This window comes from Xenopus laevis, chromosome 2S (genome assembly GCF_017654675.1).
Source record: "Xenopus laevis strain J_2021 chromosome 2S, Xenopus_laevis_v10.1, whole genome shotgun sequence".
Lineage (NCBI taxonomy): Eukaryota > Metazoa > Chordata > Amphibia > Anura > Pipidae > Xenopus > Xenopus laevis.
The window spans coordinates 86486297-86510303 of NC_054374.1; the positions used below are offsets into that span (position 1 = coordinate 86486297).

At 37.4% G+C, this 24007-nt stretch overlaps 2 protein-coding genes across 3 annotated transcripts in view; one reads left to right on the top strand and one right to left on the bottom strand.

The window, feature by feature from the left end:
- Positions 1-10214, top strand: part of rasa4.S (RAS p21 protein activator 4 S homeolog) — a 49117-nt gene extending 38903 nt beyond the window's left edge. The window contains exons 13-21 of one of the 2 annotated variants that reach the window (XM_018249639.2): positions 508-700; positions 1339-1476; positions 1842-1986; positions 2815-2984; positions 3928-4065; positions 5474-5609; positions 6352-6472; positions 8582-8640; positions 9824-10214. In XM_018249639.2, the coding sequence (XP_018105128.1) occupies positions 508-700; positions 1339-1476; positions 1842-1986; positions 2815-2984; positions 3928-4065; positions 5474-5609; positions 6352-6472; positions 8582-8640; positions 9824-9951 (1228 nt within the window). In that variant the 3' untranslated portion in view covers positions 9952-10214. Of the gene's footprint in view, positions 1-507; positions 701-1338; positions 1477-1841; positions 1987-2814; positions 2985-3927; positions 4066-5473; positions 5610-6351; positions 6473-8581; positions 8641-9823 lie in introns of those variants that run through there. The other variant, XM_041584100.1, reaches the window with a different exon arrangement.
- Positions 10215-15009: 4795 nt separating this feature from the next.
- syap1.S (synapse associated protein 1 S homeolog) lies at positions 15010-22619 on the bottom strand. Its single transcript, NM_001087038.1, is given in 9 exon segments — positions 15010-15857; positions 17130-17274; positions 17664-17722; positions 18420-18568; positions 19541-19680; positions 19866-19939; positions 20742-20808; positions 21264-21382; positions 22335-22619. Coding segments are annotated over 9 exon segments (1095 nt in total). The 5' UTR covers positions 22549-22619; the 3' UTR covers positions 15010-15729.
- Between the last annotated feature and the right edge of the window lie 1388 nt (positions 22620-24007).

Consider the following 24007-nt stretch of genomic DNA (forward strand, 5'->3'; position numbering starts at 1 on the left):
CCTGGCATCATGTGCCATCCCATGCCCTGCTCTCTAGCTTATATAACCTCTTTCTGGGACTTCCTCTTACTGAATAATGCTACCTGGTGGCTAAACCAAAAACAACAGTGATTACAATAACATTTTCCCACTCCTTACAAATACATTTACTGAATGTCCTTCAGAATTTACAGTTACTAGAGTACACTGATGCCCACCCCCTACACTGAATTATGCCAATACAATTGTTTTTCCTTTAACATGTATTTTTGCTATGTGTATCATTCATTTAGCTGAGTTAAAGGATAACCAAACCCTATGCCCTGTAACCTCCCTCTTCGCACCACCTAGTCCTGTCTTTATATATGAAGTTGCAATAAAAAGTTGTGGCACAGGGTTGGCAGGCGCCATCTCACACTACTTCAGATCCTTTTCTGTCAGAACTTGCCAACTGGAGCTTGTGTAGTTAGAGCTGCATTTTTTTATCAATCACCATGAAGCATTTACTACAATCTTGATATTACTTAGGTGCTCCAGCTTGCACAGGATCCAGACGGAGAGTGACCTGATCCAGCAGAGCGCCCAGTACCTTCAGTCTTATTTAACAGACCTCCTGACCGCAATAACAAAGTCAGTAAAGTTGTGTCCTGCCACAATACGTGCCACATTTAGGCAACTATACAAGAGAGTAGAAGAATGCTTTCCAGAAAATAAACACATGGTTTGTACCTAAGAATGAAAACTTTATGTAAACTATGGCCTTATAGCATTGTTACTGTAGCACTTTGTATGAGACATTTTCATGAAAACAAGCATTGAAAAAAAATACAAAGTGTCACTTAAAAACATGAATGTGGATTCACCCAACAGCTGTAACATGCCACACTATGTAATGGAGAACTGGGGATTAAAAACAAACCCATCTGTGTTTGTCATAGCCCTTAGTTGTTCAATTATTGTCTCCTGCATTCTCTTCTAATAAATCAGTACCCCATCTTTCAGTGAAATAGATTTTTTTCTACCTATAACATATATAATACTGTATTATGAAGTGTTCTGTTTATATTTGAGTAGAAGCCAACAAGTGATATGTATAACAATGACTCCATTGCTTATTTTAGTTTAGTTTTAGGACATAGGGCTGTTGTGCCTCTTACAGCAACCAGTCATGTGCAACTTCAGATTGCATCACAATGCAGCCCTAACATACTTGGAAAATCCTCCAATTCTTCTGGCACATAGCATAGGCATGGTGCACTTCCAAAGACTGGTACAACAGCTGTTGGCTTTGGAGAAAAACATCACAAGGTTAATCAAAGTGATTATCATTAAACAGTTTTTTTCTATTATTTATTTCAGAATGTCAAGTTCATTGCTGTAACCAGTTTCCTGTGCCTCCGTTTCTTTTCTCCTGCCATAATGTCTCCCAAACTGTTTCACCTTAGAGAAAAGCATGCTGATGCACGAACAAGCCGCACATTGCTTCTTCTAGCCAAGGTACAAGAAATTGTTTGTAGACATTGTCTGAAAGAAACAGGAGTCTAACCTGGAAAAATGACAATCTGTTTATATACTGTACATATATAGGTTGTGGCTAATCCTTATACACTACGCTGAAGTGATCTCACTTGTAGTCAATTATTAAAAAAATTATATTTACATAATTAATTATCCTACTTACCCCCACCCTTTAGACTGTAAACCCTCATTAGCCCACATTACCTACTGTATTATTTTGACCAGATGTCAGTTTTTATGTACCCTTATGTGTAGCACTGCTGAATATTTTGGCATTTTATGAATTAATTTTCTAATAATAAAAATGATGGTGCTGTATTCATTTCCCTATGTATATGTTTCAGGCTATTCAAAATGTAGGAAACATGGATGCTCCAGCGAGCCGAGCAAAGGAAAGCTGGATGGCTCCACTGCAACCGACAATACAGCAAGGTGTCTTGCAGCTGAAAGAGTTTATAATTAAACTAATTGATATTGAGGAGAAGGAAGGTACATTTATGTCTGTCTTTTCACTGTAGTGATCAATATAGTGTGTTACATGATGATGCATCTAAAATAAGAGCTGTGTTTGAATATATGTTCTTAAGCTGAATCAAAGTTGAATCGTGTCAAAATGAGTTTCCAATGTTCAATAACAATATGTAAAAAAACAAAACTACATCTGCAAGTTCCATTGATTCATGCAAGTCTTTTTGTGAGTCAGTATGCAAACTCAGCTAATGTGCATTATTATTATTATTTGGCTGGTGGGGGCTGTATGGGCCTTTCTGTACTTAAAAAACTGCTTCTATATAGCGCTGGAGTTGATAGTTGCGTGCACAGCTCTTGGGCTATTTTTTACTTGCTTTTTTGCACCCTTTTCCAATTTAGATATTGTTTTTGCAAAATTAAACATTTGGTAATGCAAGCTTTATAGAGTGTACAAGTCTACGATGCCTGCAAAACAAGACTATAAGGCACTCATGGTACTGGTATGGGATCCGTTATCTGTAAACCCGTTATCGAGAAAGCTCTGAATTACAGAAAGTCCGTCTCCCATAGACTCCATTTTATCCAAATAATCCAAATTGTTCCAAATCCAAATGATTTCCTAATATAATATTTAATAATAAAACAGTACTTGATCCAAACTAAGATATGATTAATCCTGGAAGCAAAACCAGCCTATTGGGTTTATTTAACGTTTACTTGATTTTCAAGTATGAAGATCCAAATAACAGAAACCCCCAGGACACGAGCATTCTGGGTAACAGGTCCCATACCTGTACTCAGATTACAGTCTGTTCATATTTTGATCTAACAGCTTCTTTATTGCAGAATTAGACCTACAGAGAGCACTAAATCTACAAAGCCCTACAGTCAAGGAAGGCCAGTTAATGATCTACAAAACTAAAGGCAAGGGATACCTACTGGCTTCTTCTTTTAAGAAACTCTTTATCACCTTAACCCATGATGCCTTGAATTTTGCCAAAACTTCCTATTCCAAGGTACATTATGGTATTTATGATGTAGATTGTATATCTCCTTTAAAGGGGACCCGTCACCCCAAAAAAATATTCCAAATCCTATTTTATCACATTAGTCAAGCAAAATTAACTTTAATTACACTGTATAAATAAATTATTTGAATTTTGTTTCCTTCAGTCTGGGAACTCATAATTATAGCAAGCAGGCAGGAGCCATTTTGTGGACACTGTTATTAAGGCAAGCCTTGTATCATCTCAGAATCTTGTTTGTGCACCAGATGGGGGACCTGATGTCCATCCCCATGTCCTGGCTACACACTTAAACGGTGAAGAGAGTTGGGGGAATGTGTGGAGAGCAGTGACATCTAGGAAGTAATGAATGGAAAGTGAAAGTAAGTGTCTGCCCAGCCTCTATGCTTAAGGCATAGAGGACGGGCAGACAATATTTGATTGACAGCTGAGATTTTTAATGAGTTTACAACAGCAATGCATAATAATAATAATAGTAATAATAATAATAAAATACCAGCCCTTGTCAAAGCCATGTTTATGAGCCATGACCCAATATACATGAATCTGAATGCTTTGTGGTTTATTTCCGTGCATGAATATGGGGCAGCCACTTCAATTAATTTGGCTTTGCTGAGTTTAAACATGGGTATGTAGATAACTAAAAATAATTTAAAAAGATAAATATGACCTTAAATCTGTTTTAAAAATGTTACTTTTTAAAATAAGTTTTTCAGCCTTTTATGCAGCTCTTACATTAGGGTTGCCACCTTTATGTCTGGCTGAGACCGGGCGGGGGCGGGTCCGTGACGTCAGTGGGCAGACACGTGATGTCAGTGGGCGGGGCTATGATCATCACCACCAGACAAAGCACAACATTCATGTTCATGTAATATATGGTCTAATAATGGTCACTGTTTCTACCTACAATGCATAAAGTTTTGATTTGTTTTAGAAAAGTTCCTTTATTCCGCTCTCAAGAATCCGAGCATTGGAAAAAGTAGAAGAGAAGTGTTTTGGCAATTCCAATGTAATGCAGATCATCTACACAGATGAAACAGAGAACCTGGGGGCTTTATATTTGCAGTGTAAGGTACTGATAAGTTAGATCTTTGTTTCAGAAACACTGCAAGTAATCCATGCAAAATTGTGCTACCTAAATTATGTGAGAGCATGGTACAAATCATCACAAATCCCATAGGTAAATGCATATAAAATCCATGCTTAAAGGAGAAGGAAAGTCACTGAAGCATTTTATTGCAAATAGATTAGCCACAATAGTGCACGCTATAAGACTATTTTTCTGAAGAATGCTTTAACATACCTGAGTAAACAGCTCTAGAAGTTCTCTCTGTTTGATTGGGACAGCCGCTGCCATATTAACTTGGTGTTACATCACTTCCTGACTGAGTTTTTCCCTGCTAATTTATAGCTCTGGGCTCAGATTACAGCAGGGAGGGGGGGAGAGAGGGGGGAAAGAGAGGGGGAGAGGAGCAAACTGAGCATGCTCAAGCCCTAGCCCTGGAAGTTAAGGCTGAAAACAGAAAGTCTAACACAGAAGCCCATATGTACACAATAGAAGGAAAGAAATGTTGTGTTTCTTTTGAGGATTGAGGAGCAGCATTACTTTGAGGGTTTACTGGTGTATTTATATAGACCTTTCCGATAAAGCTTACTTAATTTTAGCCTTTCCTTCTCCTTTAACAATAATTAAGAACAATAATGATATAAAACAAATAATTAATTCATTGGTTAGGTGCACAGGTTTAAAACAAAATCACATTCATCAATCAAAATATAAAAAGCTCCTACAACCCTCCTTCCACCTATTTAATTAATTGGTTTGTTCAGGGTTAATTGGCACACTCGTTTGGTTCAGTTATATGTGACGAAGGCCAGTAGAATTTCTGCCATGAATAGTGTGATTTGGCATGGCATTAAAGCAGTGACATAGTTTGTATTTTGTCACTCTATTACACAGTTTTATAAATGCTTCTTAGTAGACCTCAGTGGAGGTAGGTGTTGTTGTACAGTATCAATCATTTGCATCAAATTAACTGTGAAGCAGATGCAGATATGGGCCAGAACTGCTCTGTATTTGACATTGTGAAAATGGGAGTCTATCACTAAACACTAGGTTGATAATAAAGTAAAACATTTTGCAAAGTGTGTACATGAGTATTATTACCAATAGCAACCAATCAGCAGGCAGCATTTAATGGTGAAGTGTATAATGCAAACGTCTTATTGGTTGCTGTGGGTTACTGCACCTTGTTCTATAGGTCTAAATTCTCTACTGCAAACAACTACATTTTTATTTTGACAATACAACTAGTAACGGAAATATGGTAAAATAAATTGGAATAAACTGTGGCAGAAAGACAACTTTGTGCACATTATGGTTAGTAGCTTATATGATGGGTGACAGTAATGTATTTTTAAATTTATTGATATTTGACCTTCCTAAAAAATGTTTGTTTTTTTCTTGTTATCGATTGTAGTGTGTCAATGAACTAAATCAGTGGTTGTCAGCATTAAGGAAAGTGTGTGTCAACAATACTGAAATGCTGTGTTCTTACCATCCCGGTGTGTTTAAAGGAGATAAATGGAGTTGCTGCCACCAAAAGGACAAAGCAGGTATTGCAGTAAATGTAAAGAACTGAGATTTCACTTCTTGGAGGCATTAAAGAAACCAGGATACAAAACAAAAAGAAAGAAATGTTAGATGATTGTTGCTTTGTGCAGATTCCATATGGTATCCATATCATATGTTTGTAGTTGCACCCAGAGAATGGTCAAAGCTATATTTGTGTTGCAGTTGTACTGTTATTCCAATATGATACCCATGTTAATGAAACCAGGTTTTCCAACCCAACAGGCAGGACTGTTTATATTATCCAAGTCCATTCTTTTGTGCTGTGTTTTTTATAGAATTGTTCTGGTGGCCTACAGCCACAAAGTCTTCACCCTGAATATGTAAAATAGATCTATGGAGTAACCCAAACCCACCAGCTTTCAGTAATTGCAATAATGTTAAAGGTACAGTAATACCAAAATAATAATAAACCTATAGCGCCTAAATTTCATTGTTGTAATTATAGTCGACCAATATTGACAAATTCCTGACTGGTTGTTATGGGTTATTTTGCAGCCTTTTACCTGCAACTAATTTTCTCCATTTTTGTTGATATTCTGTTTGGCAGCAGTTCATTCTAATCCCTTTAATTCAAAGTGTGTTAGGCCAAAAGGTACCATTTTACTTTCCATCTTTGCAAGCAACACAGTTGTTTCATTGCTGTTATTATGTTATGTTATGGTTTGCAACAGAACCCGAATACAAAATGCTGAATTTTATAAGACTTTATATTCTATTGAACAGGAGCTGGCTGTGACAAAACCCGCCATGAAGTCACTTTGCAAGAATGGAATGATCTTTTGGATCCTGACTTAGAGGCTCAGCTTATTTTCAGACATCTACTTGGAGTGAGAGAATTGATGAAGTTAGTAGCTTTTATAAAAAAAATTAAAAATAAACATCATCAGGGTAATGTAGATAAAGGAACCAAGTTTGTCCAGGTCTAGTCACTCAAGCAGCCAATTCCAATTTTTTTTCTGGGCCATATATATGCTACATGCGCGGGTCCATTTTTTGGAACCCGTACCCGCAATCTGCAACTCGGACCCGCAACCCGCATTCTTACCCGCTTGGACCCGCTACCCGATCTGCAAGTACCTTATACATAACCAGGACCCACGACCCGCTGACCATCAAGAGTCAGGAAGTGCTGACATTGTAAACCGGAAGTGACATCATTGGAAGTAGGCGTGATCAGAAAAAAGGAGTAAAAATCGATATATCGACCCGCGACACACAAACCCGCAGAATCGCAGACCTGCGTCTATTCCCACACCCGGAAATTCTACCCGCAACCCGCGGGTACCCGACCCACTACAGGACTCTACTACATGCTGGATCATTGTTATGTGTTACTAGACTAGTTACAAATGCATGTTATTCCTTATGTATCGATAATTTCAGTATATTAGCACTATAAGAATTGCAAATATCTTGAAATCTAGAAAAAAAATTATGTAAATTGCAAAAGTGCACTGAATCTTTTGTGTAATTCAACAAGACTATTTTATGGATGCTTTTCTGAATCACTCGCAAGTTGTCACTATAAAGCATCCTGGCATTATGGTAGCTCAAGACAACTATTCATTCTAGGGTTTCCTAATGTAAGTTATGCCCTGTACTTTGCAATTGTGTGCAGTTTATTGACACTATTTGTAATGCATGCACAAGTTTATGTTCAGTTTAGCATTTTGCACTTACCCTTTTACTTTTTTAGTAGTATGTGCCATTGGGTAATCATTAATAGAAAATTGCCATTTTAAAAAATAAGGGCTGCCCCCCTGGGATCCTAGGGTTCACAGTGCACACAAACAAACCATACATGTTAGGTCACATGAGCCAATGAACAGACAGTGTTCTGTCTTTTGCTTCCACGCTTCTTCCTGTTACAGTTAGGGGGTTATTTATCAAGGTCTGAATTTATCTGAGTATTTCTAAGTTAGAAATCCGAGCAACTCCGATTGGCCAAATGGACCTTATTTATGAAGAAAAAAGCCAGAAAAAATAGGGTCAGGAAAACTTCAGAGCTTTGCCCGAATACTCAGAATTTCGTGGTTTCTGCACAAAATACTCATAAATTGACGGAAAAATCGTATGTTTTCGGAGTTTTTTGCGCAGAAACTACAAAATCTGAAATAGGTACAGACATCAGCGTAGACACTGGGACCTTCCCCATTGACTTATACAGGACCTCGACAGCTTTTAGATGCCCGGGTTTCAGATTCAGAGTTTTTAGACCATCGGACTTTAATAAATCACGAAAAAATCTTAGTTTTTATTTTCCTCCGAAAACCACGAATTATTCGAGGTTTGGATATTCGGACCTTAATAAATAACCCCCTTAGAGTTGTATTTCTGCTCAGGTGATCTCTGAGGCAGCACAGAGACTATCACAAATGATAATTCAAGGCAAGAGATGTAAAATGGCAATATTTACTTAGGAGTGTCAGTGACACTCACATGCTCAGTGGGCTCTGAGAAGCTGTAGAGAAGCTAAACTTAGGGGTCATTGCAAATCATCAAGCAAAATGTGAGAATTGTCTGTCATTTGCTGATGCAAACATTATCTGAATTCATTTCTAATAGCCTTAACTTTTATATTCTATATATACAGTATATTGTGTCAGTCCCTAAGCTCAGTAACTGGCAGCAGCGCAGAGGATCAGTAAAAAGAATATGGGGAGCTACAGGGGCATCTTTGGAGGTACAGATCTTTCCTGCTAAAGGGCTGTGGTTGCCTTGGGCTGATATACTGTAGAAGCACAAAACATGTAAAGCGTTTCTACCTTACTTGTCTACCTTACTTCTTTGTTAAGCTTTAGTTCTCCTTGAACCAAGGTGATTCGTATAACCCCTCAGTTAACTGCTGTGGTAAAAATCTCCAAACTTTAGTCTCTTGGTACTCACAACTCGTTACACATGTTCATTTCATTTCCACTAATCTAAGTATATACTTTTTCTGTTTTGTTTAAAGGGAGAAATACGTGCAATGGGCAGAGCAGGCCAACAAAGAGACACCTATTCTACATTCAGGTATGTGTTTACTTTTAATGTATATGACATAAATGCCATTTTTCTTGGAAAAATTAAAATAGAAAAAATTATGCATTTAAATAATATTGAGTAAAAGGCATCTATGATAATATATCTTATTGATTGGTATGAACCAGCTCTCTAGTTTCAATGTGGGTGCATTTCCAGTTACAATCATGTGAAAAATCTTGCATTGGAGACAATTCGTGTTGTTCTGGTCCATATAAACTGTCTGCAAATGTGGCTTTTTGTACGTGTGACTAAAGTGGTACAATAATGAGCACTTATAGGAGTAATATGCAAAGAATCACTGTATATTATATTATAAATAATTGAGGCAGTTGTTGGGTACAGGGCTCCATTGTGCCAGTGTAAGCTGTGCTTTGTATCTTGTACACTAATGTAGACACAGCTGATACATTAACACATATCGCCAGTATGAACTGAAATAGGCAAATGAGCATTTTGTATACCACACTTTGGGGGTTATTTACTAAATTCCAAATGCAAAAATCACAGAAAAAATATTTTTTTAAAATAAAATATGACTTTTAAAATAAATAACGAATTTTTCGGAATTTATTAAACCCCGAGGATGGAAAAGTCTGAATCAGAAAATGCGGCATCTCAGACCAGTTGAGGTTGCATATAAGTCAGTGGGAGAAGTCCCAATGATTTTTTGATGTGTGCTGGGTTTCGCGCAATACCCCGAAGTTTTCGAGCAAAAATCAGAGTTTTCGGGTGAAAAATCCAGAAAAATCATTAACATCGGATAAAAATATGGAAAAAATGGTGAAAATCTCAAAGCAAATTTTCGGGAAAATGTAATAATAAATAAGTGTAAAAAACATGAGCGGATTTGATCAGAGTTTGTAGCAGAAAATATGGAGATAAATTCGGACTTTGATAAATAACCCCCTTTGTGTATGTAGTGATTAAGTGCTAGATGCAGGAAGGAATGTCGTTTTCTGTTATTACTGCCACATCCCCTGAGAATGTCACAATTTGCAGCTCCGGCAGGAGGAGAGTGACATTTTCGTGTGGGGACTTTACTAAATGGTTTCCATGTTTGCGCTGGAGAACTTATAATTATAAATATAATGTCATCTTAGCAACATAAAAGTATGTTTATGTCACATTGCACTCAGCCACTTTCATATCTATATTTGTTTGTTGTTTGCAGAGCCTCAGTTAAAAGACAACGCCTCCCAGTTGTTCCAGATTCTGCATGATCTCGAAGCTGCGCACAATTCTTTGACCGTTTTCTCAAATGTAGACGATAAAGAAAAAAAGTACTTGCTGGAATTGTAGCTATACATGTAATGCATTCGTAGCAGTAAATAATGCTGTGCTGGCAATACTAAGTAAATATTTTATTAGGGAATAGCACCTTGAACTGCCAAAATTCTGTAAAACCTGCAATTAAACATATATATATGTATATAATCAGAATGAATGGCTCTGTTGTACAAAGCAGCTGCTGAGATACCTGAAGCACACAACTAAAGAAGTAGCTAGAAATGTTGTACATTATGTTTTGTGCTTCTGTACCAGCCCAAGGCAACCACAATCCTTTAGCAGTAAAGATCTGTTTGTCCAAAGATGCCCCAGTAGCTCCCCATATTCTTTTCTGCTGATTCATTGCACATGCTCTGTGCTGCTGTCACTTACTGAGTTTAGAGACCAACTCACAATATACAGTACACATAGAATATAAATGTCACACTATAAGGCTGGTTAGTAATTAATACAGATAATTATGACATGGCAGCACAGAAACCAGTGCAACTTGCATCAGAATTTAATAATCAGCCCTGTAGCATCAGCTTATATTACAGGCCAGCCTCATTTTCTGCTCGATTATTTGCAGTGACCCCTAAGTTTAGCTTCTCAATGGCTGCTTAAAGCCCACTGAGCATGTGAGTGTCACAGACACTTTCCAAGATGGTGACCCCCTGTGACAAGTTTGAAGTCCTGGATCATTGCTGCTATTGAGAAGCTGAAACTTTAGGCTGGTGCAATACATTCAGTTTATACAATATGGCATTTTTATCCATATTCATTTTTAGGGTTTAGTTCTCCTTTAGTTAACTTTTAATATAACATAGAGAGTGATATTCTGAGACAATTTGCAGCTGATTTTCATTTTTTATCATTTGTTTTTTAGCTTTTTATTCAGCAGCTCTCCAGTTTGCAGTTACCCTAAATTCCCCTAGCAACCATGTATTTATTTGAATAAGAGATAGGAATATGAGTAGGAGAGAGTCTGTACAGAAAGATGAGTAATAAAAAGTAGCAATAACAATAAATATGTAGCCCTACAGAGCATTTGTTTGTGAGATGGGGTCAGTGACCCCCATTTGAAAGCTGGAAAGAGTCAGAAAATGCAAATAATTAAAAAATAATGAAGACCAAATGAAAATGTTGCTAAGAAATGGCCATTCTATAACATACTATAAGTTATTTTTAAATATGAACCACCATTTAAAGTGGGGGGGAAAGGATTGTGCCGAGGGGAATCGTTTTGCCAATATCTGAACTTAATTGCACAAATGATTCAAACGTGGCTACAAGATAAACAGGACGATTTACTTATAGATTTATAATGAGCAAAATATGAATCTGACATTTTCACTCATTTTGTCAAAACTAAAGGCAACCAATAAAGGCAAATAGGGGACAGTATATTATTTGTGATGTTAGCAAGACATTTTGTCCTTGTGTTAGAAATGTGTTTATACAGTACAAAATATTTACATCAATTATGTAACAAATACAAATACGTTTTTGATGGCACAAGAATAAATTGCCTAAAACTTTTCAAATATTGGTGAAATGATTACTATTATTTTATAACAGCTTTACACCAGTTTCACACTAAACAACTCTTTTATTAATACAGTCAGTCAGAGGCCAGATACTGGATACATACAGTATGTGTAACATTGACAGCACCCTAGGCTGGGAACACCTAATTATATAGGGCAGATTTACTAACCAGCGAAAATTCGCCAGCGTCCACTTTGTACCCAGCGCAACACTTCGCCAGACGAAAATTCACTCAGACAACTCCAATTCACTAACATGCGGAGTTTCATATTGGGCACCAAACGCTGGTGACTTTTCGCTAGTGGTACTTCGCTAATGCAAGCATTTCAAAGCGAAGATGCGATTGCGTTAATTTCTGCCAAGCGAAAATTCGGTAGAGATCTTGCGCTTAGATTCATTTGCATATGTCGGGAAATTTAACGTTTTATGGATGTCTTTATATGTTGCAGCAAATACATTACATTTACACTGTTTATTACACATGTCCAGGGAATCTTAATAAAGACATTAGAGTTAATATAATGCCCTACACATGAGCCCACTGTATAGTTAGTGTTCCATATGTTAGAAAATAAAAATGTTTTAATGACTTTTACAGCCTATCACTCTGATAAAAGGAAAAGTCGCCAGTGTTTTTTGAACTTTGATGCATTTTCCACTCACAGAATATGATGTAAGTAACAGAAGATTGAGGAAGATCTATGCATTCCAATGCACTTGTCTGGTCTGAGTTGGCGAAGGCAAGTCAGTAATGTTCATTAAAATACGCATTTTAGTGAATTTGCAGTGTAATGTCCATTCGCCAGAGCGAATTATCACCTGGCAATAGAGTGCGAATGACCGCTATTGCCTGTCTCTTTCGCTAGCGAATTGGTGCTTGCACCTGTTAGTAAATTGGCGATGTCCCTGCAGGCAGTAAGGCTAGCGAACTGATACTAGCGTTAGCCACTTTGCCCTTTAGTAAAGCTGCCCCTATGTTTCTACCGATTACAGAAAACACTTCTTAATAAGGACCACTAAATGATATAAGAGATAATTTGCATCTGCAAGCACAGTTAGCAAAGTGCCATTTTGAGCGCAACCGCCATGTTTTTTTTCCCCTTGCTCTTTACACAATTATGCGATGCTCAACGCAATTGAACATGAATTAAATTGTAAGTCAGACACAATTGCACAGAAGTACGACACTGGGCATGAAGAGAACCCTTGGGCTACTGCCTGGTCAGTCAGTTATTTTCTGTCAATAGGAGCAGCAGGACTTGATTTAGAACAGAACACAGAAAGGACTGAGTGGTGCTGAGAGCAACAATATGGAAGTGCAAAGACCACATTTTGATGAAATTACCTTTTGTGATTGGGGTCAAATCTGCCACAATAGCAGATTACATATACTGAACAAATGCAAACATGATTGTACTTGTGCATAATTCACTAATAATACACAAGAGCCATGAATATCCTGTAAATTATATCAAATTATAAACGGTGCTTAGTGATGTCATTGGTTATAATCGGAGCTTAGGGATGTCATTTCTGTCACATGGTTCACTTAAACGTGTGTATTATAATAAATAAAGTATGCCCAGCTGCAAAATATGAGGATTTTAGAAGTCGCCTCGGAGTTCCATGACCTGCATAAAAATACTTGACCTTTAGCCTCGTGCTTTTAAATGGTCATGGAACTTATAATATCCTTATATTTTACAATAGGGGGTACTTTATTCACTATATAATGTAGAGAAGATCATTCACATCAGTTAAATGTATGATATATACATTTACATTAGCATCTAGGGTTACCAGCGGGAATTGTGGGACTCTATATTCAAGGTCGGCCATGCCTCCAATTCATCAAACCGCACCCCTTCAGCAGGAAGACCTATTCCTATTGTGGTACACTGGGCCCTGGTTTGCACTGCTTTTCTCACAATCCTCCCAGATGAATCTGTATTAAAGCAAACATATTTCACAAAATGTCTGTGAGTGTGGGTAAAACCAAAACAGAACTTTTTGGCTTAAATGAGAAGCGTTACATTTGGAGAAAGATAAACACTTCATTCCAGCTAGGGTTACCACCTGGCCAGTATTTTACCGGCCTGGCAGGTAAAAATAATGGTTGATCCCAATGTTATTAATAGGGAAAAATGATAAATATATAAGAAGGCCGGTATTTTTCCCCCGAAAAGGTGGCAACCCTAATTCCAGCATAAGAACCTTATCCCATCTGTGAAACATGGTGGTGGGAGTGTTCTGGTCTGGACCTGTTTTGCTGCATCTGAGCCTGGACAGCTTGCCATCATTAATGGAACAATAAATTCTGAACTATACCAGAGAAATCTAAAGGAAAATGTCAAGACATCTGTCTGTGAACTGACTCTCAAGAGACAGTGGGTCATGCAGCAAGACAACGATCCTAAAGAAGAATAAAGTGAATGTTCTGGAATGGCCAAGTCAAAGTCTTGACCTTAATCCAATTGAAATGTTGTGGAAAGAAGTTCATGTGAAGAAACTCACCAACATGCAAGAGTTGAAGCTAATCTGTATGTAGGAATGGGCTAAAACTCCTCCAAGTCGACTTGCAGGATTGATCAACAGATACCGAAAACCTTTAGTTGCAGTTATTGCTGTACAAGGGGGTCATAAAAAACGTTGAGAGCACAATGCACTTACTTTTGCCACATGCAGATATGTTATTGAATACAATACCAAATGAAATAATTTTTGTTTTATTTGTTTAACTACACACATACACAGTTGATTTAAGAATAACAGCAGTCTGACATCACTGACCTGATCAATCACTCAAATGCTTTAAAAAAAACGTGGAAGAAAACAGAAAACTGCCATTTGAATAGAAAGAATAGCCAAAATGGCAAAGACTCTGCCAATGATCAGCTCCAAGAAGATCAAAGAAGGTGTAAAGTTACCTGTGAGTAATGTTACAATTAGAAGACGCCTATGTAAAGCCAAGCTATGGGCAAGAAGCCCCAGCAAAGTCCCATTGTTGAAAAAAATTTGTGCTGAAGAATTTGCCAAAGAAAACATTGACTGGCATCTTGGTTCCAGCAAGATTGACATTATGGAGTGACCAACCCAATCCCTGGAACTTAATCCAATAGAAAACCTGTGGGGTCAGATCAAAAATGCTGTTTCTGCGGCAAAACCAAGAAATGCTGAAGAATTGTGAAATGTACCAGGTGCCAGAAGTTGGTGGACTCCATACAACACAGATGTGCAGCAGTTCTCAGAAACACTGCTTATACAACTAAATATTAGTTCAGTGATTCAAAGAAAAGCAAAATCAGTTTTCAGTTGATACAGTGAATCTTTGAGTTTGTAAAGAAGAATGCAGACACTGCTATTTTTTTGGAACAGCCCAATATTCCCTTTTCTTCTTTCTGTAAAGGAATAACACAAATTTGATAGATTGTTCTTCATGTTGTGAATAGAATGTACAGTGTTCCCAATATATAATTTTGCTGAACATGATTTAGGAATTGTTCAGAGCACTTTTAACTTAAAAAAAGAACACACACAAAGTACCATAAATTATTTATTCAGCTGTATAAACAGTTTCAAACCAAACTGGAGTATACACACTATACCAGGCTTGGTTCTTAAATCTTAATTGATTAAAATCAGGTAAAAATGTTCTTAAGGGCAAGGAAAACCAAAAATACGGCCAAAAAAAACACCAGAAAACAAATCCAGACAGGATACAATTTACTTTTCAATCACGTAGAAACAGGCCTGAATCATTTTGTATATATCAAAACGGAAAACAAATGCTCCTTTTCTGAACAGTGAACAATAAGTTGTGTTCCATAATTTGGCACCACACACCTCTGAAGATACTTGGACTTTTAGCTTTTATTTATTCGTATGAATAACTAAACCGTCAGTTGCCTTTCTGAAACTGTAGAACTTACTTTACATAGATATGGCTGGAAATGAAAACATGCATTATATGTCAGCTCTACTGTAGTCCACATCCCGTATAAAGGAATAAGACCTCTGTGTTGTTACGTTATGAAGTGCTTTCTAAACAAGATTATTACAGTTCAGCAACAAGAACAGACAAGGCTTCCCAGAGCTTCAGGTTAATAGCATTTAATTCCACCGCTAGTTCTAAAACTGTAGTCCCAACAGCCATGATCTTATTCTGTGGTTTGCAGAGCCTGAAGGAATGACTAGAGTAGAATGAGAATAGTATAGACACAGTCCATCTGTATAGACACAGTCCATCTGAACAGCATTGTGTTAGTCCTCTTGTAGGAGTTCCTCAATCTCTTTGTCCCAATTGTCATCCTTTATTTTGTCAGAGTCTGTGACCACCTCATATTCTTGAACCACATCCTGTAACTCCTTTATCCAGTCCTCTGTTTCTTCTAAAAAAAGAACACAAAACATAATGTTACAACCATCTAATGAAAGAATGTGTAACTGGGCTGAACTAAGGTGCTATATTACATCAGTGCAGGGCCACATAGCTCCAATGCTTTAACTCAGATAAGAAATTGAAAGCAGACGTTTCAAAATTAAGGTGTGAATATATAAAAGATTATCCCACAGTATAAATTATATAAGACAGTGTAACAAAAGGCAGAACATTTGCCCAGATGTAGTAACCCATCGAAACCAATTGGGCCTTTCCTTTTAAACAGGTGACCAGCAAATGTTACCGGCTGATACTTTGTTACTATAGCTAGCAAACTTTGCACCTTTTATTACATAACCCCATAAGACCAGTTTTAGATGTAGCTATTTATTTATGGCTATGGAAAATAAGTGGAGCTAGAAATCAGACAGCGCTGGTAATGCTGCAGAGCTCTATCATACAATAAATCAGCCATTTTGACTGCTTACAACAGTTAGGGGCAGATTTATCAAAGGTCGAATTGAAAATTCGAATTTTCGAGGTTTTTTTTACAGCTAAAACTGTCAAATTTGACTAGGGAATTGTTAAAATTAGATTTTTTGAAAACTTTGAATTCGATTTTTGACATTTATCATTCTCTGGCACTCGAATTCGACTATTTGCCACCTAAAACCCGCCGAATTGCTGTTTTTTCATCTAAGGCATCAATCTGAAGTTTTTTGCAGCCTTCCTGACATCCAAGTTTTTGTTTTTTTCGAATTAAAGATTTGAATTGAGTTTTTAAAACTAGAATTTGATGTGAGTTTTCAGGTCGATCCTATTCACCTGAGTTTAGAAAATTCTATTTTTTTTTTTTAAATCAATTTCGATTGGTTGAATTTCGAGTTCATGGGAGTTAATGGGAGTTTTAAAAACTCCCATGAATTTGAAATTCGACCGTTGATAAATCTGCCCCTTAAACACTTTCTGACAAAATAGCCATAGGCATCAGGTTGGATAAATACGTCCATGTTAAGAACGATCCTGTCCATTTTGAAAATTCATAACTGCTGTGAATCCATTCATTGATAATTTGATCATTCAGCCCCTAACGGTCAATCGGCTGCTACTGGCAACTGGTGCAGCTTGTTCATAAATCTGAATAAACGTGAGTAGGTATAGATGAAATGTAACTATAGCTCCCAGCATCCAATAATTAGTACAGTGGAATCACTAAAGTGAAAGCTCCACAACAGCATATTCCTGTGCTTTATTCATTATAAAAAGGGAATGAGCAAATCACCTTCTGCTTTATCAACCTCTTCTTTTTTGTCAAGAATAAGCTGTTCCATTTCTTTCCTGAAATCTTCTTGGTTTAGGTTACTTGCATCAAAAGCATCACTCACAAACTCGGACACTCCTGGGCTTGTAGAAATCTCCTCTTCTTCCTAGAAGAGATTGGACCAGTGCCCAAATCATAACAGAACAGATTGAAGTACAACATTCTCTTCAGCAGAGATTCTCAACTTGAACCCGCATTCCCTGCAGCCTCAGTACGTTAGTTGACATATTTTTTTTTTCTCAGAGTTTCAGATGAAGCAGTTTTCCTTTATTCACTATATTGGTCTGGACTTTTTTGTTTTGATATATATTTTGTCCAGGATATGGACTAAGTCCGAGACAGGGACTCCGCTCCACTCCAGTTTGTACATATATATATATATATATATATATATATATATATATATATATATATATCTCTCAAGACTATATGTGCACTAAGGGATGCGCAGATTGATGAGGCCCAGGAACACTGCAAGCGCATATGAATAATTACCTCTGAATTTTTATGTGGGGACTTGATAGTCACTGGTGGAGTCTTTGGTCTTACAGTTTCTATATTGGAATAAAGAATATGTACAGCAAAGTTATGCAGCTGTGGAAAATACATACAAGACATGCAAAGAAAAAATCATTACTACTTATCTTTATCTACTTTTGCAAATATTCTTTGCATCATATGGAAAAATTTATAAGAATAGCAAGTGCAAGTGCTCACTAACATAACATCAAATTAAAAGAGAGTGAAAATACCACCCGAGTCTTTTAACTAAAGACCCCAACAGGAACCATAATGGTTCCTGGCCCAAGTAACTGCACTGTGGGGTTGATGACAGTGTTAGCTTTCCCAGGAGCAGTAACCCATAGCAACCAATCAGCAGGTAGAATATACCAGTCACCTGTTTAAAAGCAAACATTTTATTGATTGCTATGGTTACTGCTCCTAGGCAAACTTAGTGCCTTTTATTAGATATGGGGGTTAGTGTTGTAGCACAGGGTACACGACTAGATAAATTCCATAGCAGGCAAACCTCCATATGCCAGCAGGTCCTAAACTGTTTTGCTAGTGGCTGGAGGCACAGCTTGAATGCCAGTTAGGGTGGGAGATGGGGAGAATGCATTTGTGTTCTAAGATACTCATGGAAGCTGACTTGATGTTGGACCCTCAAAAAGGGGTTTGAATATAAAGGGGAAAAAAAAGTCCTGTGAAAGCATAAGCAAGTCTTTTAGCCCATATTTTCTAATACAGTACCTTCTAAGTCACCGCCATCTTGCCTGCCATTAAGCTTATCAATTTGTCCTGCTGCTTGCTGCTGTGCTGCCAGGGCTGTTAATTGTGCTGACTGTTTAATCAAAGAAACACGATAAAAGTAGTTCCTCCAGAACACATCTTCCTTTACACTGAAATAACAAAAGACAGCTGATGAATCTTGCTGTTTAATGAATAAACTTTCTAAGGCAGTTGTTTTCGAATTGTGGGGATGGCCCCCATGAGAGGATTGGAGCATTGGTAGATAGCTAGCAATCTTTAGAGGATCACCGCACCAGAGACCACCCCTTCAGACTAGAAGAAAAGAACTTTCATTTGAAGCAGTGTAGGGGGTTCTTCACAGTCAGGACAGTGAGGTTGTGGAATGCACTGCCGGGTGATGTTGTGATGGCTTTAATAGTGGCTTGAATGATTTCCAAATATCCATAATATCCAAACCTATTGTGATACTAAAATCTATAGTTAGTATAGATATTGTTATATATAGCTTATGCAAGATAAGTCTGTATGGGTGTTTGTGTATATATATATATGGATGCTGGGAATTGTTTTTTTTCAGCTATGTAACAATATTTACATTAGTACCTGTCTCAGTGAAGCCTACAACGAAGGTCCTTACATCTACAACACAGGGTCCCTATCACAGTTACACAAACTATAGACAATTTTACCAGGAGCCAATTAAACCGCCTGTACATTTTTAGAGTTTAGGAGGAAACCGGAGGACCCAAAAATAACCTACACAAGAATACGAAGAACACACAAACTCCTTGAAGAGAGTGCCCCACTCAATTTATGTCAAACTTAAATTTCTCTTGTTCTGCAAGACAAATCTCCAACACAATATAGCATAAAGAGACCAAATTGCATTCAATTTTAATACAACTTGCTCTGGCAATATCTGAATTCTAACAACTTAATTCTCTATTTAAAATATGGGACTTATAGATTTATTTATTAGGGAGTGTGGACGTTTTCGGTAAAGTTCAACATCCTACTTCTATAAACTTTTGTCTCAATAATTATCCTTTAAAAAGATTTTGTTCGATATTAGCAAAGTTGCATTGGGGCATAACCACAACTAGTAATACAGACTGACTTACAGTTTTGGAACAAGATCAAATCTCATTCGATTAAGTAGCTCATCTTCCTGTAACATTACAAGGGCAATGGGGAACATCTGCTCAAAGTCAAAGTTAAAATGTACTCCAGCTGGAGGATCTCTTAAGAAATTGCGTCTGTCCTTTAAAAAAAAAAAAAAAAAAAAAAAGATATGAATGTGTTTGTTATTATTGCTATAATATAATTAAACATTGCCAACATATTATTCAGAGAATTTAGAAAGTATTATACAGGTGCCCAGGGCAAGTAACTTGCATATATGGAGAGAATAAGGTTGAAACTTCTTAGTTTTAAATATTGACTTACTGCAGACAGGGCCAGTATTTGTTGTTGAATGGTTTCCTCTTCATTATAACCAACCCAAGGAGCAACTGCAGCTTCTAATAAAATTGAATATCAGAACAAATAATTAGCTGCAGCCTTTAACTAGGAGAAAGGCTATAACTGCAAAACATGTAGCTTATGCTGGATAATGTGTTGGAGCGCTCTCTCTATATTTTAGGAAAGCAACCGCATTTACAATTTCCATGTAGTTTACATGCAGTAAATGAATAACTAAAGCTTCCACTCAACTACTATTTACAGTGGTGCTTGAAAGTTTGTGAACTCTTTTTCAATATTTTTTTATGACTGTGACCTAAAACATCACCTGCTTTTCAAACAAGTCCTAAAAGTAGATGAAGAAAACCTAGAAAACACAAGTTATCATATTTAGTCATGTATTTATTGTAAAAAAAAAAAAATGATCCCCCTTCATATAAAAATATAGAAATTTTTAAAGGGTTAACAAACTTTCATGCACCACTGTAAAGGGATGGACTATTTTAACTATTTAAAGGGACACTGTCACAATTTTTATGGTGTAGTAATATTTCCTATTTTACTATACGAAGCATGTGCCAATTTCCAATTTTATCACACTGTACATTTGCAGGTCTGGGGCAGCCATTAGGGATTCCTAAGAAAGCAGTAAATGCCAGCACTATTATTCTGTAAATAATGCACTGACCCAAGGTAAAAAGTAATCCACTGAATTCACTGGGGGCGTCTAGTAAATCGGCATCCCCAGTTAACTGCACCTTTCTTGCACTTTAATATAAAATGCATAATACAGTGGTTTAACATGTTTTTGGTATACTCAGTATTTTTCCCCCTTGTAAAAAATAAAATGGTATCACTGACCTGACTTTTTGAAGCTCTTCTCTTGTACAAATTTTTCCTGCTCCTTTTGAAAATCACCAATGATCGTCTATTAAGAGACATGTTAAAATGTTAATACTGCATAAATGTCATAATGGATTCATTTTAATGGAGCATGCTACAATAATACAAATGATTGTAAAAAGCAAACTGCTAAACTACAGCAAACTTCAGATGCCCCTTTCGATACAAGTATCACTAATTTAAATTAACTTTAACCAAATCAATATTCCAGATTATTAACTAAAAAAACAGACATAAATAACTGCCAGCTGTTAGGTAGAGCCATAAACAACAGCTAGTTTAATTTAACATTTACGTAATACCCCACAGACTTTAAATTACATTTGACAAATAGCCCCCACATAAAGTCTGTTCATCTTAATATAAAATATGTGTGATATAAATTTTTCATTTATAATCTGCTGCCCCTTTTTATTATTTCTTGTAGAAAAAAAATAAATAAAAAGAGTTTAGAGGTTGTCCAAGGCGTGGGGAAATCACCTTATCAATTATACCGTCGATTTTTCCTTCCTCCACGGATTTCTTGATAGTTTGAGCCGTTTCAACTACAGATTCAGATATCTTTTTTGAAGCAACGGAAGCAAAGTTCAGAAGATAACCTTTACAAGAAAGAAGAACAGATTTATAATCAAGCAAAAACATTGGTCAATGGTGAACAATTACGTGTTTAAACAGGATACTGTGGCTTCTCAATCTTTCTGGGTTTCCAAAATGTAGATCCCAAATCGTTCTGCCCAGCCGAACTGAATCCAGCGGGACGGGGCGGAGAGGGAAATTGCGTGACTGATTGTCCCAAAACAAGTAGGTAAAAAATGTTTTTCCCTTCCCACTCCTAATTTGCATATGCAAATTCGGATTCGGACGATTCTTTCGCAAAGGATTCGGGGGTTCGCCCAAATCCAAAATAGTGGATTTGTGCATCCCTACTACTTTCATAAGTATGCATTGTGTAAAGAATATAAACCAAAAAATACAAATTTACCTAATGAAATTTAACGGTTATACAGTTATATGTAAATGTCACTCCTATTGAAAACAGTATTGTTTACCCTGTTCTGCCTCTGGGAAGGATTTAGCAATAGTGAGCTCTTCTCCAGCCCAAACTCAGCTTCCCATAATGCCTTGCACACTTCTGTTATTCAAATCGCTTCATTGTTTTTAAGCATCAGAACCACAGGGGCAGAGAACAGAAAGGAAAAGACAGATGCTGCATTCAGTAACTCTTATATTTACACAGAGATGCCTAATCAATATATATTGGAATGTTCCTTGGAATTCATAGGGCTTTTATTATGCAAAACAGTATATATAACAGGGTTTAATGAGGGGCTGAGACTTGATTCCATGTTACTTACAAGATCATGATCTCCCTCCTAACATCACGTGCCTAGTTACCATTTGCTACAATGTAACAGGGACAGAGCACAGTTTGAGGGTCCCTACATATCTGCTGGGCTGGGACATGGGCCTCTGCCGGGAGTGAGAGCTGCATTATACAACTGCTACTGAAAACCTCGGGCCATAAAAACAACGTGAGAGCGTGACACTCACTACCGAAGCCTTTGGCCTGTTTTATTAGCGCCTCCTCTGGCTCATTTGCTTCTTGCTGAGACTGCGCATCTTTCCCAGGGCTTTCCAACTTTTCCCTGTCTCCTTGTTCGGCGTTGCTAGTCTCCTCTTCCTCCTTTTCTGTTTCCTGCTCTGCTGCCTTTTGTGTTTCCAACTGAGGGTCCAACCCCAGCCAGCTTCCGAGTCCCCGAAACATGGCCGGGTTACAGTTCTCCCACAGCAATCTCTAAAATGTTTATTTTTCTCTTCTGGTCTGGCCGTCAAAACTTCCTTGTCAGAACGAGTTACGTCAGCAAGCCGTAAGGCAACCAATAAAAAACAACACTATTAATCACGTGGAACAGGCCTGCTGATTTTACGACCTGATTGGCTTAACCTAACCAATAGCATAGAACGGATATTACCACGCCTCTTTATTTGCCCTATGCGTTTATTTGCGTTGAACCAACTTCCTGGTAACAGAGTATCATGTGATAAGTGCACGGAAGTGTTAGGAATGGAAGAGAACTAACTACGAACTTTAGTTTGCTTGTGTCAAAGGCAGATACGCAGAGAGAACATACGAACTATCTAAAAAGGTTGCAATGGATAATGAAAGGACCCAGTACTACTCCATTAGCAGGCCTCCTATTATTAACCGAATTGTCACCCATTCCCACAAGCCCACCTTTTACAACAAAGGAATTGTGCTTTCCTGCATCTTGGAGGACCCCTCTACAATGGGCTTCCCTGACTGCAGAACCCCTGTATTCTTTTATTGAAATATACATGACATGTTCAGGAATCAAGATCCTTCCTCGGGTGCTTATATCATAAAAGCACCTGAGGAAGGATCTTGAATCCGAAACATGTCATGTATATTTCAATATAAGGATAACCGTTTTATAAGCAATTAGTTCTCCAGGGTACCCTTATCGACAATTTGTGAAAGTTTTGTCTGGCGGTACCCGACTCTGAGGGGCAGATTCACTAACTTCGAGTGAAGGATTCGAATGAAAAAAATTCGAATTTCGAAGTATTTTTTGGGTACTTCGACCATCGAATTGGTTAAATTCGTTCGAATTCGAACGAAATCGAACGTTTCGAAGTAAAAATCGTTCGACTGCCCTGTTAGTGAATCTGCCCTGAGGGGCAGATTCACTAACTTCGAGTGAAGGATTCGAATGAAAAAAATTCGAATTTCGAAGTATTTTTTGGGTACTTCGACCATCGAATTGGTTAAATTTGTTCGAATTCGAACGAAATCGAACGATTCGAAGTAAAAATCGTTCGACTATTCGACCATTCGATAGTCGAAGTACTTTCCCTTTAAAAAAAACTTCGACCCCCTACTTCGGCAGATAAAACCTACCGAAGTCAATGTTATGGGGAAGGTCCCCATAGGCTTGCTAACCTTTTTTTGATCGAAGGATTTTCCTTCGATCGTTGGATTAAAATCCTTCGAATCGTTCGATTCTAAGGATTTAATCGTTCGATCGAACGAAAAATCCTTCGATCGCAGGATTAGCGCTAAATCCTTCGACTTCGATATTCGAAGTCGAAGGATTTCAATTCGAGGGTCGAATTTCGAAGTATTTTTAACTTCGAAATTCGACCCTTAGTGAATCTGCCCCTGAGTGTTGAACCTACTACACTACCAATGACTAAGGATCCTA